At 38.1% G+C, this 21,328-nt stretch overlaps 1 protein-coding gene across 2 annotated transcripts in view; it reads right to left on the bottom strand.

Annotated features, from left to right (window-relative positions):
* The window catches only part of WLS (Wnt ligand secretion mediator), a 46,471-nt gene that overhangs the window by 13,088 nt on the left and 12,055 nt on the right, over positions 1-21,328 (bottom strand). For both annotated transcript variants that reach the window (XM_039329095.1, XM_039329094.1), the window contains exons 2-3: positions 14,041-14,313; positions 1,223-1,347 (exon numbers count right to left, since the gene is read on the bottom strand). In XM_039329095.1, the coding sequence (XP_039185029.1) occupies positions 1,223-1,347; positions 14,041-14,313 (398 nt within the window). The remainder of the gene's footprint in view (positions 1-1,222; positions 1,348-14,040; positions 14,314-21,328) is intronic.

Below are 21,328 nucleotides of genomic sequence, written 5' to 3'. Positions count from 1 at the left end.
AACCCTAACCCCAACTTACAGTTATATGTTCGCCCAGCAAAATTGGCTGTCAAAGCAGCTAAAGACTATATTTAGTTGTATCATTGTTTAAAGTAAATATAATTAAACATAGCAAAAATTAAAATAAAAAGAATATTGAAACTTATATCTTACTAAAGCCAAACTATAACAACATTTGTTCAGTCAAACCTGGAAGTATGAAATAATTCATAGTGTTAATGCTTTCCACTAGTTATGCCAGTGGTGGCGAACCTATGGCATGGTGTGCCAGAGGCGGCACTCAGAGCTCTCTCTGTGGGCATGCGCTCCATGCCCCGGAGATGGCAACCGTCCCTCTTCAATCAGCCACCCGCTAGCTCGCCGAGGTCCACATGGCTGGATGCATCCCAGCACCCATGCACTCATTGGCCTCTGTGTGCAGGGGCCGATGGTGTCAGGCAGCAGCTGCCCTGGCCCCTGCCTTGCGACAATGGCTTCACCGCCCTGCCTCACCCCGCAAGACAAGCCTCCTGCCCACTGCCCCACCTGCCAGAGACCCCCTGGATTTTCCCCAACTCTGCCCAGCCCTCACAGATGTCCCTCCCCACAAGCAACATCGAGGTGATCACGTCCACCTTGGCCACGTCCACCCAGTCTGCCATGAGCACCACGCCCACGCCCACCCAGTGGGCCACGCCCACCTGGCACCTGGTGATAAATAAGTGGGTTTTGAGTTGCAGTTTGGGCACTCGGTCTCTAAAAGGTTCGCCATCACTGAGCTATGCTATACTGTAGTCCACATACAGAAATACTTTTATAGGCAACGGAGAGGGGAATTTATGAACAAATAAATTGTGGCAAATAATTCTTGGTTGTGATTGTGAAAAACACTTGGTGGAGTAAAAGTTCTATTAGTTTTCCAATGCTGGATTATCAATGAAACCATTACTAATATAAACTTACTAGTCCTAATGGGTTAATAGTAAAGTATAAAGTTTCAGAAACAAACCTTACAATTTATTTACATTTCTGTATAAATTTATATTTATATTTCTTTATCATTTATAGTTCTTAAACTTCTCAAGACATTTTAATTAACATTGGAAATCTTAGGACAGTTATCCAGCTATGCTGTATCCTTGGCAGAATTAATTCAATGCATTTAAAAGCAAACTGTACAAAGGATTTTGCATTTTACTAGGACAAGTGTATTAAAAGCAGAACAGAACCACAAAGAACCTACTTTTGGAGCACCAAAACTACAGTTGAGTTTTCGGGTCTCTACTGCGTGTGCCATTTCTGTCCACTCACTGACTGTATCATCCCGATATCCTAAGTGCACATCAAGACTAACCTTTGCATTTTCTTCTGCGAAAACAACAGGATACAACATGTTAAATGTGTCAAATAATATTTTCATGGCAAAATGAGAACAATTACTTTTGACTGCCCCAAATACTGATTGACTGGTAACTTTCGGGCCATGGCAAAGAGCAGTGTGACGATTCCTTTTGTGCACTGTATTGTAGTTTACATCTTCCTTGGTGTAGCTAAAATCCTACCCCACTCTTTCCACTTACTTTTCAGGTTTTTTTTCCCCACTGGTGGCACATCTTGATGGACACCTGTACTTTGCTTAAAATTACAGTGGGTCACTGACAATGTATATAAAACCAACACTGCTTGGATTTAGGATAATAAAATACATTTTCAAGCAAGACCAATATTACTCCATACCATCAATAATGATCTACATACAATTGTTTTTTAAATGTATATCCTACAGTCTAATCACTCTCAGCGGCTTGCCATAAAGGTTTGACACAACATTTCTAATAGAAAAATCACAATAAATAAAAGAACCTATTGCTACAATTAGATGATTCCACATTACAAATGCCCTTTAACTTCCTATCTTTAACTTCTTCCAGAATGTGTATCATGCCAAGAGTCTATTGAACCTCCAAGAGGAGGGTGATTCTAAAGGCTTGGTTTCCAGGCTTCAACCTGCCCGATCTTCAGAAAATCAGGAATTAGCTGCTTTTTCTAATGTGACTGACTCTATAGGGCTGACTCCAGTGGAGAGATGTGGTCCTGAGGGTGACTTGGAGTAAAGCTATAAAGAGCTTTACAGGTTAAAAATAGAAACATAGAAAACTGAATGCATAAAATGCCTTTGAATTTTTGTTTGTTTGTTTTTTAATTATTTTTTATTTTAATTATGTTTAATATTCATTTTTATTATTTTATATTTTATTTAACTTTTATTTATTTTTTAATTTTTGTCGATGATAGACATTTGGTTATCCTGTGTTTAAACAACACTTTAGTTACAGGGAAAAAAAGTATTAGGCAGCCAACGTAGGGCTTGCAATTCAGATATAATACGATCCCACTGAGAAAACGGCTGCTGAGCACCTAGATCACAGCTATCTGCCCTTCTAGGTGGTCTTTAAACACAGCTCCACATTCAGCACATTGCAGTAAGCGGGGGCATGGGATTTAGTTAATAGTTTTATATCATGATTTTGGATGGAGCTGGAGATACTGTCAGTCTCCTATTGCCTGGAAGCCATGAGGATCTGAGTGGGACACAATAAGCTTCAACTGAATCCCAGCAAGGCAGAACATTAATTTGTACATCAGGGCTCTCCTACGATCCCAGTAATTCCTCTAAATGAAGTTTCATTACTCCCAACAGAAAAGGATGGAATAGGATTGTGGAGGAATTAGAGATGGACGCCAAAGTGCCATTTGCAAATTTATCTGGGATGTGAATACTTTGCTACAATATTCTTATTACCTGCCTAGACTACTGCAATGTCTAATTCCTGAGAGATTATAGGTAAAACAACAAAATTTTCAACAGTGTCCAGTTACTAAAGACACAAGTAGGAGTTGTGGTGGTGCTGTGGTTAGTCTGCAGTATTGCAGACTAATTCAGCTCATTGTCAGGAGGTCAATCCTCACTTGGCTCAAGGTTGGCTCAGTCTTTCATCCTTCCGAGGTTGTAAAATGAGGACTCAGATTGTTGTGGGCAATATACTGACTCTGTAAACTGATTAGAAAGTTTTGTGAAGCACTATGAAGTGGTATATAAGTTTAAATGCTACTGCTATTGCTAAGTAGAATCAAGATTCATGTTAAGTGGCTTTTATTGGCAAAATGTAGTACTACCATGTTTTCCAGAAAGTAAGAACTACCCTGAAAATAAGCCCTAGTTTTGGGGTGAGGCAACACACCTAAAAATCAAGCTAGGGTGGAGGTGGAGCTGCCCCACACGACCCACACCCACTTACCTGGCAGCCAGGCCTCTCCTTGCCAGCCCACTTCTTCTGCGGCGTCCACAGGCTTTCATTTTACAATCAGAGGCCTTTCCAGAAGGCCACTGCAGTCGAGAACTGAGTTATGATTCAATCCATAGCTCAGTTCTGCAAGGACTCTGCAGTGGAGAACCGAGTTATGGACTGAATCCATAGCTCGGTTCTTGGCTGCAGTGGCCTTCTGGAAAGGCCTTTGACTGCAAAATGCAGGCCGGAGCTCCATTCTCAGCTGCAGAATGAAGTTGCTTCTTTGGCTGCAGATGTGGGCTGGCTGGGCAGAATGTCAGTGCCAGAGGTGAATGGAAGACACCCCACCCCTTGAAAATAAGACCTGGTGCTTCTATTGGAGGCCAAAAAAAAAAAAAAAAGTCCGGGTCTTATTTTCGGGGAAACATGGTAACTGGTCACAGCAACCAGATGGTAATGCTACAGGATGGTTCTTCCCAAAAAAGGAATTAGTCACCCCACAGTAGTCTGCTGGGCAATTACTGTCAACATAGCAAGGGAAGAGAATGCTCCACCTTTTTTATTGACAGCAACAGTGCTTGAGCAAATTGTTCTGTAGATGATGGGGTGCTCAAGAATCTGATGTCATCTCCATGATCAAAGGCAAGGGTTAATGCCTCTCTAAATAAAGAATAAATTGATGTGAGCCCTTCAAGATAGGCTTGGACAGGAATTGGACACCACAAAAACCACTGGAACTCTATTGTTGAAGGGTGTAGTATCAGAGTTTGAAAGCCTGGTATTTTTTTTTCTCCCCCTCTTATATCAAAGAGAGTTTGATATAAGAGCTAGTTTCATTTTCATTCCCTTCTCTCTTCCAGGCTAAGCTTTATGGTGGATGAATTTCTTCAAGGTTATCTCTGTATTCCTCTGTACTTACTGAAAATCTCAGCTCCACTTAGGTACTTTTATGCACTAAACACAGCATAAAAAAAAGTGTCATATCATTCACAATGTTTACTTCCAGTCTGTATTTGAGTAAGAACTTCTCTGAAGCTCTTCTTTTCTACACATCTGTTACCGTTTCAGTTATAATTTTATTGGGATTACATGGAGAGACGTTCATCTAGAATGCTGGGAATGGGTGTGGAAGGGCTTTGTGGTTCAGGCCAGCTATTTATAAAGTACTTGAACGTGTTTCTTTTTTCTATGGGTGCACCACCCTTTTCCAGTTACTTTTCTATTTTGCAATAAGCACAAACTGAATATTTCAGGTTTAAATGTAAGTTTTTACATTGAAATCCATGCATTTTGTTTTATTTTGCACATTTTTAGTGGTGGGTAAAAGTATGTAAACCCTTTTGAATTTTCAATATAAATACAAGGAAAACTTACCAATCAGTACAGAACAAACAGATCTGGATGGTATCTGAAACATCACCTGATCATTCCCCTGCCCAGAAAATCTAACCCTCTTTCTGGGATGTAGCCATCCAGACACATCTTCAACCTGAGTTAAGAAGCTATCTCTTCTGTTAGAAGTGAAAATATTTGTGTTGTCAGGAATCTCTTCCTATATTTGCTTTTAAATGATTTTGCTGATAATTTGAACATCCTGACATCTTATCCTCTGATGTTACAAAATAAGTAATAGTCTCTAGAACACGTATGTATGTACAGTATATATATTTATATGTATCCATCAATATTCTTTTTTTAAAACTGGATGCCAGAACAGATTAGTCTTACAACAGAATAGATAGGTAACTAACACTTATCATTAGTTGAATACTCTGCTTTGGTAGAGAAGGCTACACGTCTTTCATAATTTGATTATTTATTTATTTATGAGACTTATATACCGCTTTAAGTGCAAGCACTCTCTAAGCGGTGTACACCAGTAAGCAATATATATATAATAATATATATATATTATATATATATATAATATATAATATATATATATATTATATATATATATATTTTTTTTTTTTCTTTTTTTTTATATATATATATATTTACATTGCCCCCAACAATCTGGGTCCTCATTTTACCTACCTCGGAAGGATGGAAGGCTGAGTCAACTTGAGCCGGTGAGATTTGAACCGCTGACCTGCTGAACACAGTCAGCTAAAGTGGCCTGCAGTACTGCACTTTAACTGCTGCGCCACCTCGGCTCATTATAATTTTCCAGTTCCCATCCCTTTGCTTCTTTTTTCAAAGAGTAAATGAAGGACATGAATGCGCAAGCCCTGTAGTGTGATTTTGTTGTTTTTGTTCTTAGCATCAACAGTATTTGCGAGAATGTAATAGAAATCTGGAATGCTAGATTAAATAAGCAACAGAAGGTAACTGCAATTGCAGACATGTAATCAGTACAGTCAATTCTCACAAAGCAATTGCCATGTTACTAAAGTAAAATAGCAAAGTGCCCTCTGAATTTAATCTAAATCAGAGATCTTCAAACTTGGCCCTTTTATGACTTGTGGACTTCAACTCCCAGAATTCCTCAGCAAGGCACAGCTGGCTGAGGAATTTTGGGAGTTGAAGTCCACAAGTCATAAAAGGGCCAGGTCTGAAGACCCCTGATCTAAATTATTGAAGCAAGTAAAATAGGAACTACTGAAAATATAATTACAGAAACAATGAATAAAAGAATGCTAAAGTCTTTATTCCTTAAAAAGATAACTTTCCAAACATTTTACAATCTTGTTTTGGAATTATTCTTTTTGAGCCATGCCCAAATAAGAAACTTCTTTTGTACAAAATTGGGATTCTCCCTTTAGTCTCTCCAGCACTTCTCACCACTTTAGTTCTGCTTCATGGTCCCACTAGTCAAATGTCAGGTTCCTGCATACAAGTGTTTCCTTTCAGAATCCCATCCACTGCCTGGATGACTAAGCTCTTTCAGCAGCTGTGTTATTGCTGGAAGAGAGTCAATATTTTTCACACAGACTATTTTGTTTCATGGGACTTGTGCAAAATGTGACTTGGTGCTGCATCAGAACAAAAACTGAAATCAATTTGGCAATCTCAAAATAAGAAAATAAAAGAGGCCCCAAATGGTCAACCGTTACCACTATTTAAAATTAGATGTTAGTCACTTCTATCCATATTTTTTTTAAAAAAGTATTGTATTGACAAAAAAAACTGCAAAGAGATAATGAAGTATGACAAGGAATATAATTTTTCCCTATGCAGAAATTCCATCTGTACTTTCTTCAGACAATGAAAGATTGAATCCAAATATTTTAAATAATAGTAAGAATTATTCTGTGCTTGTACACAAATAATTCCAGTACCTACTGTTCTATTTTCTACTACAGAAAGACTGACTTGCCTTCAGCCTCAAGTCTTGGTTGCAACCATCTTCTTCCATCTTCTGCTTGGTCATCAAGATCTTCCAAGCTGTCCTCTAGATACTGCTACCACCAAAATAGATGGTGACCACTAGATGGGGGCCTATCAGAAATAGCATCATTTTTCCTCATAAAGTTTAGCCTAGCATATGTTATGATCTTTTTGCGATTTCCTGTAGCTGCATTGTCTGATGTTCTCTATTACCTGATCCTTTTATGAAATGGTGAAAACTATTTTGCCTCTTGTTCTATAATCTTTCTGGTAATTTGCCCTGGAAATCTTCTGTTGCTAAATGAGTATTTTAAAAATGTGTGTGTGTGTGTGTGTGTGTGTGAGAGAGAGAGAGAGAGAGAGAGAGAGAGAGAAAGAGAGAGAGGTATTTTATCATCCCAAATAAGTCATTCCATAATCACTGTCAGGTTTTTCTTGACTGATACTAAAATTGGAGATCAGACGGCCAGTGATAAGTTATTATTAGAATCAGGAAAACTGATATATGGACTGGAACCAGGTTATTTGAAGGACCGTCTTTTCCCAATTATATCTATCTCACCCATCAGAGCGGGGAGGCAGAGAATGTTATGGATGCCACTAGATCCATCTAGTGGGACCAAGAAGGGCCTTCTCCATGGTGGCTCAACCTTGTAGAACATTATCTCTGTGGAAATAAGATGGACTCTCACTCTGACACTCTTTTGAAAGGTCCAGAAGACATGGTTCTGATAATGGGCCTGGAGACACCAGGGTAATATGAAGCCCATTAATTGGTTGGTCTAATCACTGTCACCAGAGGGCTAGGGATTTATTGTTTTTGTACTGGATTTTTTTTTTTTTTTGTAAGTTGCTTGGAGTCAGAGAATGAGTTGGGCGAAGGAAGGAAGGAAGGAAGGAATTTTAATGATTGCCAAATGTAAAACACAATGTTTATTTATAATAAAATCAAGGTTCAATTTTAGTGCCTGTTTCTCCTGCCCATGAGGTATAGCTTGCCACTTTGGAGCAGTAGGAACAATTTCTATTTATGTCTTATTACAGTACTGTAACAAACTACCTGGGTCTTAAGCAATTTGCTTCTGACCTTGCCAGAACAAGCTCTCACAATTATCTGGCTTCATTTCAAGAAGTTGCTCATTCTTCTGCTTAATACTTAAAAAGGAGCAAAAAAAATTCTGCTGAACAATCTTTCTTTGTGTCAATCTAATGCTTGCACAAAGATAATTGATTCATTTAAATATTACGCTAGTTTTATTCATAGCAGTAGTTAAGTGAAATACAATATTTAGCCAGAAGAAAGACCTAATTTCCATAAGCCTGCATAATAAATAATATCCAGGGGAAAGAAAAACACAGCACTCTTCAAGGTCACAAACAGTTTGTAAGATGTATTTTAGAATTTGTATTATCTGGAACATACACACACACACGCACACAGGCACACAATGATATTTTTGAAGAAATCTTATCAAGATTTGGATTTTAGGTCACCTTCAAAAAAGTCTGCTCATTAGAGGATGATTTTATAAGGACTCAACATTATTACTCACATCATTGCTGAATTTCAGCACCATGCAAAATAAACAAATTAAATTTAGGTAGATTGGTAACTGTAGTTTCCCATCATGTTCATTTTGTGACTCAAATCAGCCCAGGGGTACTGGCCAAAGGAAGCAAGTGGACTGAGTCACGTAAGTGAGTCAGTGAACCCATTTTTATTCCATTGTATCCCCCAGGAATGTTATATGTTCCTATATACACCCTCTCCAAATCTTAATGTCAAATGCCAAAATAACTCTGCCCACCAGGAAACAATTGGAAGCAAAAAATTATGGCAGATATTTTAGGACTAGGTTTCTGATTGCATGCCTAAGAATAGGAAAAAAAAAATGAGAGAATGTACTGAAAGCCAAGTTAGTAAATGATTGGGGAGAAAAGGCAGATACAGGAATGCAAAGAATGTTGTACAGCCTTATAGATAACAAAATCTGTATGAATCCTATGGCTCCTCTTGAATCTTACTAAAATTAGAAGACTACTGAATTATGTAAAAAAAAAGTGAACTCGCATATTCCTAATATAACAATCCCGGGTCAAAAATTTCAATCTTATTAGAGAAAAGTATTGTATTTAATATTTATTTCCTAAAAGCATGCCAGTAGATGGTACGTCTAAAAAAAAGCTCATTTAACTTTGGTTATCATAGTCAAATGGTCAAAATTAGCCTATATACATGACTGGCGTGTTTACATAAATACGCATAATTTCCTTTTATATTTTTTTAAAACGAATTCCAGGCCAATTCACAGCACAGTAACAAAAGTAAAACAGAAATATAAAACTAACAATTGGAACCACTTAAAATCTATGACAAATCCAAATAAAATTCTGCTTTGGAAGTCTGTCAACTTTCAACTTGACCATACATTAACATATTTAAGTTAGAATTATAAAGAATTTACAGATACAACATACGAAGTGCTGTAATAGTCTACCTCTCTTGACCAATTTTGTTTGTATTGTGCATAACACTTCTTCACTTGCTGGCAACTGTGATCATCATTCCCATGTGCTTTCACATTACTTTGTTCGTTCCAGGCTTGCCTCCCTGGCTGTACCTGTACTGCTGCTCTCTTTCCTGGCCACAATTCATCCACCTGAGACCAATAATTCCTTCAGGCTTTGACCACTTGCTTACTCTTAGTGTGCTCTGCTCTTCCTCCTTCACCTTCCACTGTCCATTTGTTCATGTGCTTGCCTTCTTGGTCAGTTCTCTGCTCTTTCTTTTATCCCTCCCCATTTCCCATGGAAAGTACCTCCACGCTTTCCCACACAATGTGCTACATCGCAACAGAAGTCAAGAGAAAAGAAGGTAATGTGAATACTCGGTGAAGAGGACTAAATCTGGGTCCTACATGGCTGACCTAGCCATATGGCAAACCCAGGCTTAAGGTGCTTTGACTAAAATGTAAATGGAACTGAAGAAAACCATGATGGAATAGCCTGAGCTCATAAATGAATACCCCAGTCAATTGTCCCACATAATGTTCTTAGCAGCAATGCTGCTCTTCTTGAGGCTACTCCTATTATTTCTCTCTGGTTGGGCAGAAGGTTTGAAGTGCAAGGGCAATCACCCCACTCCTTTTGCCCCAAATAAAGCAGTCTGTGGGATCAACTACAGCAGCCATGCAGGACCGCATTCTCCTTTGGAGACTCTTATAATAAATGAAGCAAATCTTAAATGGCCCATTAAGCCCTTTAATTGGACCTGATAAAACGCAGAAGACTTTCTAGTCTTTTAGAATTGCTATTGCTTTACAAAGGTTTTTTTCCCCTCTTCCAGAGCTGAACCTGAATGAGATGGGAGTGTGACAAAAGAGGGAAACATCTTATGGAGTATATACATTCAGTGGCTGTAGAAGAAATGGCAGAACCTGGGGGCAGAGTGAAAAGGAAAATCAGCCTAGAATCCCTACATAGCCACAAACAAACTAGGTCCAACCCTCCTTTGAGTGCCATTGACCCTTATCTAACTCTATCCAAGTACTGATTGTTAGTTTAGAAGATTCCTATGCATAGACTTTTAGTAATGTATCCGTTTAATTGAACCTTCACATGAGGACCTTTCGTGCCTGACAGTTGCGTAGCATTAATACCTATAAGGGATACTCGCACTATCTTCATTCATCTACGAAGCTCACTTACTTGATATGACTTTGGGGAAAAAAATATCGCTTGGAATTTCACAGAGGTTTTTTTTTTAAAATAACTACAATTCTAAAGTCCAACTCTGGTTAGAACTTGCATAGGGAATTACAAGGGAATTCTATAGTTATAGGTTAAATTGGGTAGTTGAACGAAACTTCCTGGAGAAACACAATGGCAAAACATTACCAATGCCAAGAACACTGAAGCATTAGGAATTAAGATTTACTCTACCAAAGCTCTATACAATACTAGTATTTGTCAGCTGATGAACAGAACTGAAGCAGGAGGAAAGGTAGGTACATGTATATTATGAAGTGCTTCAGAACTCGATCCCTTCATTCTATTTAGTATTTTTATGAAACTGCTGGAGGAGGGGGCAGGGTGGAGTGTGTACAGTGCCAATTAAAGATGTGGTATCATCAATATGCTGATGAAACCTAGTTCTGTATTTCCAGTCCAGGCCATGTGGTACAACTCCTGTCCTGAAAGCTGTCAGGATCTAGAAGTGGAGAAACAAGGTCAAATGAAGCAAGATTCAGAAGCCTTCTGATTCTGGGATGATATGATCTTTGGATTTTAAATGGGTTGTATTCTCCAACCAAGAATAGATGCACAATTTGGATATCCTCCTTGATTCATAGCTCTTGGTGAAAAAGCAGATGGAGTCATAGCCAAGAGGGACTGATGTAATTTCTTAGTTCTTTTGCATTTTATATTATTTACATTGGTTATGCCAGTTGTCTCTTGTGTACCACTTATAAAGCAGCATATAAATTTCACAAAGAAATACAATTTCTGTTCCTGTCACAACTTGGTATCCTCTTAAATCTTCCAAATGACGTATGTCCTTACAGAGCTCCTATGATGGGGAAGCTTGACCTAAGAGAATATCTCTATGGGAGTTTTGCAAGCACAACCAGCAGTGGGGATTTTTTTTTCAATTGGGCTAGTTGAGAATGCAGGATCCAAATTTTACATTAAGTCCAAATCCCTTTTCTACTATAGCTCTATAGATGTGCTGGTGAATGCCTGTAAAGGACTACAGTACATCTTCCAGAATAGAAATTACATAATATCCAAGCATTTCCTGACCAATGCTGTCCTCGACTTAAAACATTTTATTCAGTGACCATTCAAAGTTACAATGGCACTGAAAAAAAAAGTGACTTGTGACGATTTTTCACACTTACAACCTTTGCAGCATCTCCTTGGTCACCTGATCAAAATTCAGATGCTCGGCAACTGACTCGTATTTATGACGGTTGTCCCAGGGTCATGTGATCACCTTTTGTGACCTTCTGACAAGCAAAGTCAACCGGGAAGCCGGATCCACTTAACAACGTTACTGACTTAACATCTGCAATGATTTGCTTAACAAGTGTTAAGTGAAAGATCATAAAATGGGACAAAACTCCCTTAACAAATACCTCACTTAGGAACATAAATTTTGGGCACAACTGTGGTCAGAAGTTGAGGACTACCTGTACAGGCAATGTTAAATTTCTGTAGTTAAGATAAAAAGCTAAAGCTAATCACTGCCAACTATTACCTAATGTGAATGCAAATTAGTAAGGGATAACGATTTAGGAAAAGCAGCATACTGGATGATGATTAGAGCCTACAAAATAATAAAGCTGTTAAGAATAAATTCTGGCCTGGAATCAAGGCAGCTGATACTTTTATTCGCCATCTAGAAATGGCGAAGACAAGGCAGAACTACATTTGCTCAAATTAGAGAGGAAAGCAAGCCAAGAATGATCTCAAATGACATTCACCTTCATGGCAATTGACTGTAAGAACAAAATCAGCCAGAAAGGAAAACTTTTTATGTCAGATGAATTTGGAAGGAACGATGAATTTGGTCAGCATTAGTTGCAAATGATCAATTTTTAAACAATTATTATCCTAATTAATCTCTCTGGCACCCAGATATTCCTTGCAAATTTTAAAAAGTAATCCCACTAGAATCTCAGCGCTTGTTGAACTGACTTAATTTGAAATTAAAGTAGCTGTTGAATTTTAACCTAAATTATCACATGCAGTTCTGTCACATTTCATATATTCCTGGAAAAATATGCAGGTTAGACAAAGGTGGTGTGTGTGTGTGTGTGTGTGTGTGTGTGTGTGTGTGTGTGTGTGTATGTGAATCTTAAATTAAATCACTAGGCATATTGTTTTACTGGTACCAAATCTTGAAAGGCTTCATTTACTATAAACTCTACTTGGAATATTTATATATTTAATTAATTGGGCAGAATATTAGCTTTTATCCATTTGCTGATGTTAAACTGATATTAAGGGATAAAATTCATTAAAAGTCTGTTTTTGGGATCACTTGAATTGATACTGTGATTTATTGAATGATAATGACATTTTATTACTCCAACTGAAGAGAATATACATACATAGTTCAAGGTTGAACTGTGAGGCCCTTGATGCTGATGATGTTACCGAGTCAGGTAATAAAACGTCTGCAAACAACCAAGCTCAGAGAGCATCAAGGACTTGACAGTTTTCATTATATTCTATGTTATACAGAAAATACCATTTTTTTAAACTGTCAATATTTTACAATTTCTGTCACATATTGATTTGAATCAATGGCATTGCTGCTGCAGAGATGCCTTATAGATAGTTCTTGGCCCACAACAGTGTATTTAGTGACCATTAAAAGTTACAATTGCACTGAAAAGTGACTTATGACTGTTTTTCACACTTACAACTGTTGCAGCATCCCTATGGTCACATGATCAAAATTCAGGTGCTTGGCAACTGATTCATATTTATGACGGTTGCAGTGTCCTAAGGTCATGTGATCATCTTTTGTGACCACCTGTCAAGCAAATTCAATGGGGAAGCCAGAGTCACTTAACAAGTGTGTTACTAACTTAACAACTGCAGTGATTTACTTAACAACTGTGGAAAGAAACGTAGTAAAATGAGGCAGAATTCACTTTAACAAATATCTCGCTTAGCAACAGAAAGTTAGTGCTCAATTGTGGTCGTAAGTCCAGGTCATAAATACCTGTATTTATTAGAATGATCACTAAATGACTAAAAACCCACCATTTTTCTTTATAAACACTTGTTGTCCATAACATTATTTAATATGAAAGTATTAAATATTGGCTGGATCTTCATTTTATCTGAACAATGCAATAGAGTCTTAACATATGAAAACAAATTCAATAGATTTAAACTATGACTTACTAAAATGTATTTCAAATTTACATATATTAATCTCATTTGGAGAAAGATTTTAATATTATCAGATACCCATGTTACTTTGAACTATATACTGATAGTCGGATAGTAGGAATGAATTCTCCATATTCTCATTTCTAGGAGATTAAAAAGGCAGATTATATATGGACTATTATAATGAAACTGTAGATAACCAGGCTGAGCCCAAGGGAGGGGTCAAGCACATCATCAGTCTCAAGTGCCTTCGCATCCTCAAGAGACACAAGTCCAGCCCACCTTGAATTCCATTGGCTCTTATCTACTGCCAATATATTTTGACCATTAGTAGTTCAGATTTTTATAGAGAATGACTTAGCATGCAATAAACATGTATTCATTTGAACCACTTTGGCTCCTGATTTCCTAGGCTTAAAGAAATATAGTCATTCTTCACTGAAATTTTGGACATTAACCAATTTCCAATTCCATTTATTTTACAGTTATTCTATTAACTTTCATTAACTTAGAAACGCCTTTAGATACTTACTAATTTGGTTGTTAGTCTTGAAAGCAATGTCCATGTGCAAAATGCAGAGAATAAATTGGAACCAGGGGCTCATCTCATTCTTGGGAAGGGGTATGTGAATGGCAAACACAATGTTATTAGCTTCTATTTGTCTGTTCACAGCTTCATCGAAATCTCTGAGTTTATTACACTGGTCAGGTCCCCAAGGTATAAACCATTTGGTCTTGTGATGATCTTTCTGCAAGTCTATGCACTTTGCGGCCATATAAGGCACAGCAGCAGTAGGGTCTGGAGCTGAAAAATAAACAAACAAACAAAATTCATACATAGTCATTTTAGCATTCACAAAATACACAGAAAAAAAGCTAACTGGATGAATTTGACCAATCACTGTCTCTCAGCCCAGCCCAACTTACAGGGTTATTGTAGGGGGAAAACAGAATGAAGGAGCACCATGAAAATTGCCTTGAGATCTTGAATGAAACAAGAAATAAATAAATCTGGCCAGCCACAAAATAACATTACTGAAGTATCAATTTGCAAAACTTGTTTCATATAAAACATTAATGTTATATGATGAGAAAAGCAAACTATTCACTGACTGAAATTTCACACTGATCTAGATAGATTTCTTGCCCTTTCTTATTTCTGTGAGTAGTATCATACGCTGTACAAAGCAAAGATTTTGCTGAATAAGATAGCTCAATACACACGAAGTATTAAGCCCCTCCCCCCATAGTACCTTGATTTAGTGCAAACTCAGCTCAAGAAGCTGGACTGGTAGGCTACAAAAAATGTTGAAGGCAAGTCTCTTGCTCTTAGAAAAAGGTTCTAAAAAGGCAAAAGGGAATTGTAAATACTTACTGTATTTTCCCGAAAGTAAGACCTACCCCCAAAATAAGCCCCAGCTTGATTTGGGGGGTGGGTGGGTCAAATATAAGCCCCACCCCAAAACAAGCCCTAGTTTTGGGACAAGGCACATGCCTAAAAATCAAGCTAGGGTGGGGGTGGGGGAGTGGAGCTGCCCCACACCAGCTTACCTTACCCCTAGGATCTCTGCAGCCAAGCCTCCCACACTCTGACACCTGTCGCGCTGCGTGGCTCATCAAGTCTGTGCCGCCGCTCGTGGCAGGAGGCCGCACAGTGCTTTGGGCCATTCCCGCTGCTCATGGCAATAGGCCACATGATGCTTCACGCCAGTGCCGCCATTCGTGGGAGGAGTCTGCAGTGTTTCAGCCCGTTGCCGCTGCTTGTGGCAGGACGCTGCGCAGCGTTTCAGCCGGTTACTGCCACTCGCAGCAGAAAACCACATGGTGCTTCACACTGATGCTGCCGCTCACGGCAGGAAGCTACATGGTACTTTGGGCCATTCCTGTCACTTCTTGGAAAAGGCCGCACAGCACTTTGGGATGTTGCTACTGCTTGCAGCAGGAAGCCGCGCGATGCTTTGAGCCTTTGCCGCATGGTGCTTCACGGTGGTGCCTCTGCTTGCGGCAGGATGCTGCATAGCACTTTCGGCCATTGCTAAAGGCCTGATGCACCACGTGGCCTCCTGCTGTGAACAGTGGCAACAGCCCAAAGCACCGTGCAACTTCCTGCCAAATGACCTCTGGCCATAAGTGGCTGCTGAAGAAGTCAAGCAGAGGCGTAACAGGTGTTGGGGCATTGAAGCCTGGCTGTAGTGGTGCTAAGACAAGACATCCCCTGAAAATATGATATAGTGCCTCTTTTGGAGGCCAAAAAAAAAAAAAAAGACCGGGTCTTATTTCGGGGAAACACAGTATCACCTATAATTAGTCAGCAAGCTTAGCCAGAAACTGTAAACCACTCAAAGCTTTTTTTAAAATATAAAAGCTCCATCTTTTTCCATTTATTATTCCTTTTGGTGTCCATGAAAGTTTCTAGTGCAATAATAATAGATTAATAAAGCAATATTTATTAAAATGTTAAATTATAATATGCATGCAAATATATTTACGAGTGTATTATCACACATATCTAATTCAACACTATGCAAGCCAAAGCATAGAGGTAACCTGCAATCCTACAATTTACAAGAAAAAAGTTAAGGAAATGATTGGTCCATTAGTGGGAGAAAGTGGCAAGAAGGTGACAAGCAACAGGGAGAAAGCAGAATTACTTAACTCATTTTTTGTATCCATCTTTATACAAAGGGAAAAAACAGTCCAACCTATCAAAAACAGTACCGTAAAAAACAGATTATACCAGAGGACTGAAAAAGAGCTGATGTAGTTCCCATCTTCAAAAAGGGAAAAAAATGGATCCAGGAAACTACAGACCTATCAGCCGTCCTCAATACCTGGGAAGATTCTGGAAAAGATAATCAAGCAACGAATCAGCGAAAACCTAGAGGCAAACAAAATAATTACCAAAAGCCAACATGGGTTTGTCAAAAACAGATCATGCTAGACAAATCTTATTGCATTCTTTGACCAGGTGACAAAATTAGTGGACCAGAAGAATGCTATGGATATAGTTTACTTGGACTTCAGTAAGGCATTTGATAAAGTAGACCATAACCTACTACTTGAGAAGATAGAAAAAATGTGGGTTAGACAGCATCACCACCAGATGGATCAGTAGCTGGCTGACCGGCCGTACTCAGCATGTGGTCCTCAATAGAACTGCATCTACACGGAGGGTAGTGGGGTGCCCCAGGGCTCTGTTCTGGACCCAGTGCTCTTCAACAACTTCATCAATGATTTGGATGAGGGGATAGATGGGGAAGTCATCAGATTTGCAGATGACACTAAGCAGAAATAGCCAACACTCCAGAAGATAGGCTTAAAATACAGGAGGATCTTGACAGACTTGTACATTGGGCGCTATCTAACAAAATGAAATTCAATGGTGAAAAAAGTAAGGTTCTACATTTAGGCAAGAAAAACCAAATGCACAGGTATAGTATAGGTGGTACCTTGCTCAATAGTAGTAACTGTGAGAGGGATTTCAGAGTCCTAGTTGACAAACACTTAAATATGAGTCAGCAGTATGCTGCAGCTGCCAAAAAAGCCAACACAATGCTAGGCTGCATTAACAGAGGGATAGAATCAAGATCATGTGAAGTGTTAATACCACTTTACAATGCCTTGGTAAGGCCACACTTGGAATACTGCATCCAGTTTTGGTCACCATGATGTAAAAAAGACGTTGAGATTCTAGAAAGAGTACAGAGAAAAGCAACAAAGATGATTAGGGGACTGCAGGCTAAAACATATAAGGAATGGTTGCTGGAATTGGTATGTCTAATTTAATGAAGAGAAGGACGAGGGGTGATATGATAGCAGTGTTCTAATATCTCAGGGGTTGCCACAAAGAAGAGGGAGTTAAGCTATTCTCCAAAGCACCTGAAAGCAAGACAAGAAGCAATGGATGGAAATTAATCAAAGAGAGAAGCAACCTAGAACTAAGGAGAAATTTCCTGACAGTTAGAACAATTAATTAGTGGAACAACCTGCCTCCAGAAGCTGTGAATGTTCCAACACTGGAAGCTTTTAAGAAGAGACTGGACAGCCATTTGTCTGTTCAGACTGGATTTGGCATTTTGTCTACCTATCGAGTCCTTACCCAGGACCTGGGATAGGCAGATGTGGATGTTTGATGGTATTACAGATATCGTCGCAGGATGGAACCAGTTGTTGTTATTAATTATACCAGTTTCAATCCTAGGAAGTAAAAGTTTTCATGAACTACTACAGTTCTCTACTTTGGTCTTTTTTTTTTTTTTTTTTTTTTTTTATTAAAAGTTTTATAAATTTTACAAAAAAGAAAAAAGAATACAAAACAAGAGACAACATATACAAAAAAATAAAACTAAACAATACATATATATAAAAAAAAAACCCCCACCCCTCCCAAAACCCCCCCCTCCCTTCCCCCCCCCCTGAGCGTCCCAGAGCAGAATATAGGCTTAAGAAGTAAAAATAAAAATTAAATTAAGAACTTTATATTTATATATATATAAAGATTATCTATAATATATATAAAAATAAAACTTATGAAAAAACTATATAATATTTTTGTATACCCAATCTAAATTGTATAAATTTTATCCATTTATCCCAAACAGCAAGAAACTTCTCTTGCGTTTGTTGCTTTAAGAAAGCGGATGACTTGGTTGTTACTTTGTCGCAACCTGATTATTCTGTAGTAAACTTATTACAGTTGATTCATCATTATGGCTTGGTCTCGGGTTTTAAGATTAATGTAAATAAGACCAAAATTTTACCTAAAAATATGTCTAGTCAGGAGAAGCAGATTTTGACTAACCTGACGGGTTTTGAGATTGTTAATAAGGTAAAATATTTGGGGGTGATGTTGTCTGTTTCTAATGTAAAATTATTTAAAAATAATTATGAAAGGTTGTGGGTCAGGGTACAGAAGGACTTGAAGAACTGGGAAAAGTTGCAATTATCCCTCATGGGAAGAATTGCAGTGATAAAAATGAATATTTTACCCAAGTTTCTTTTTCTGTTTCAAATGTTACCAATTTTGAAAAATGAGATTAATTTAAATGAGTGGCAGAAGGGTCTTAATAAATTTATCTGGGCAGGGAAAAAGCCAAGGGTTAAGTTTAAAATTATGCAAGACTTCCGTGAGAGGGGTGGACTTAAGGTACCAAATTTGAAATTATATTATGATGCGGTGGTTTTAACACTAATCAGTGATTGGGTAAATTTGACAAATTCTGAGATACTTTATCTAGAGGGATGGGATTTACTTTATGGGTGGCATGCCTATTTAATATTCAATAAAAAAATGGATTGGGCTTTTAAATCTCATATCTTAAGAATTTCTTTACTTAGGATTTGGAGAAAATATTATAAAAGTGATTTCAAAGTACCATTATGGGCTATACCTTGGCATGCGATAGAAGCAATAAAAAGAGGGGTTAAAATGGATATGGTGTCTTACAGACAGTTACTTAAATGGGATGGACAAAACTGGCAATTAAAATCACGGGAAGAGTTAGCGCAAGAAAACTTTATTTATTCTTGGTTCCAATATAGGCAATTATTAGACAGATGGAAGATGGATTGTAAGGTGGGTTTTCTTAGAGAAGATGAAAATCTTATCAAGCAAGTGAAGGATTCAAGACAAACCCACATTAAGAGAATTTATGCGGTTTTAGTTGAATTGGATTCAGAAACGGAACTAATTAAAGATTGTATGATAAGATGGGCGCAGAATTTTGGTGAGCCAGTCTCATTGGACACCTGGGAAAAAATTTGGGTGAGAAATGTCAAATTTACACAAGCACAGAACTTAAGGGAGAATTTTTATAAAATGTTTTATAGATGGCACCTTGATCCACAAAAAATGTCTTATATGTACCCTGACGTGCAACCCAAATGTTGGAGATGTGGTTATAAGGAGGCTTCCTATTATCATATTTGGTGGTCATGCAGAGAGATAAAAGCATTTTGGATCAAATATGGTGGAATATCCAGAGAATTTTTAGAAGGAGGGTAAAATTTACTCCGCAATTATTTTTGTTAGGTATTGTTACAGATTGTGATACAAAGGAGGTTGTTTGATGTTAAATTTGATTACAGCCGCTAGGCTGTTAGTAGGACAATATTGGAAGAAGGAATCTTTGCCTACATTGCAGGAATGGTTTCTTAAAGTAGCTTATCTGGCGGAAATGGCAAAGATTTCGGCTTTCTACTTTGGTCTTAAAATCACCCTTTCAATATTCTACGAATGGAATTTTCCCATGTTTTTCAAAATAATCTTTTAGCAAAGTATCATTTCAGGAGAAAAAAAATATTATTCAGAAATTGTTTTCCAAGGCATAGGAAAAACTAAACAAAACTTCCTTTCCTATGAAATCAAAGAACGGGCAGATTGATTGCAATTTTCTGAAGTTTATACCTTGCTTGTTCTGAATCTAATCATATGTACTTTAGCAGACAGGTAGCTCTCAATTTACTATCACAGTTGGATTGAAATTTTGTCATGTCATTGCACTTGCAAGTTGAGGCACTATATCAGTGGTTCTCAACCTGTGGGTTGGGACCCCATTTGGGGTCAAACGACCATTTCACGGGGGTCGCCAAACAACACAGTCCGCCATTTTTTTCCCCTTTTCCTTAGTTGTGCTACTCCCTTTTATTCTATTGGCTTTCAAAAGCCAATAGGAATTGTCCAGGCTGTCTCTGCCCTGCTGAGCCCGCTAAAAATCCCATTCTGCAAATGGTGCTGCACCAGATGAGTAGTCCTCGATTTACGACCAGTTGAGTAGTCCTCGACTTATGACTGGTTGGGGGTCGCGGCATTAAAAAGGTTGAAAACCACTGCACTATATAATCAGACCCAATTTTTATGGTGGTCATTAAGCAAATCATATACTTATTAAGCAAACCAGACAGTAATAAGTCTGAATCCACTCTCCTGAATGAGCATTTTTTTGCTGGAATATTAGTTTTAAACAATTTATAGTTGTGAAAGGTCAGCTAAACTGAAGTTTGTTTCATAAGGGAGAATAAGAGTGAATGAGTTGATGTTCTCTGTAGGACAGGATTTGTTAAATTATAAACTGTCTCCTTCAAAATATTACAAAAACTCAGAGATCTGAAAAGCGTGTCTGGAATGTCTGGGTATTCTTTAGGAATATTGTTTTAATTATTTAGTGCCAGCTGCAAGCTGCCTGTTCAGATGTTGTGAGATTTGCTTGACAGCAAAATTAAAATTTATCCTATAGAACCTGTTTACATTAGAAGCAGTTATCTTTATAGTCCATATAAGGTAACTACCCATACACGGAAGAAAAGCAAAACACAAAAAATGTGGCAGTTTTGAGTATAAAATCACTTTTTTCTATGCTAACTTGAATGTTATTTTTGTTATAATCCATATTAAGGACTATTATCCAATTGTATGCGGTCGGTTGTTTTTGAGGAATTTGTAGCTGATCAATGCTTTTCTTTCGTTCTGACTTATTTCACCTTGATAAAAGAAGCTAACTCAATGGACTCACAGAATGAAAATTGCATCTACCCGAATTTTCCCGAAAATAAGACCAGATCTAATTTTTTTTTTTTTGGCTTCCAAACGAGGCACCAGGTCTTATTTTCAGGGGATGTCTTTTATACTCACTCTGCCACCGACAGCCCCACCCAGCCAGTCCATTTCTTCTGTGGCCGAAGGAGCAGCTTCATTCTGTTCTCAGCTGCAGAGGTTTTGCAGAACTGAGCTATGGATTGAATCCATAGCTTGGTTCTTGGCTGCAGTGGCCTTCCACAAAGGCCTCTGACTGCAAAATGCAGGCCTGGCTGCAGAAGATACC

Source organism: Crotalus tigris, unplaced genomic scaffold (genome assembly GCF_016545835.1).
Source record: "Crotalus tigris isolate CLP2741 ecotype Arizona unplaced genomic scaffold, ASM1654583v1 scf7180000024387.2241675, whole genome shotgun sequence".
Classification (NCBI taxonomy): Eukaryota; Metazoa; Chordata; class Lepidosauria; order Squamata; family Viperidae; genus Crotalus; species Crotalus tigris.
Note: the sequence above shows the minus strand (reverse complement) of the source record. Positions and strands in the feature narration are given on the sequence as shown.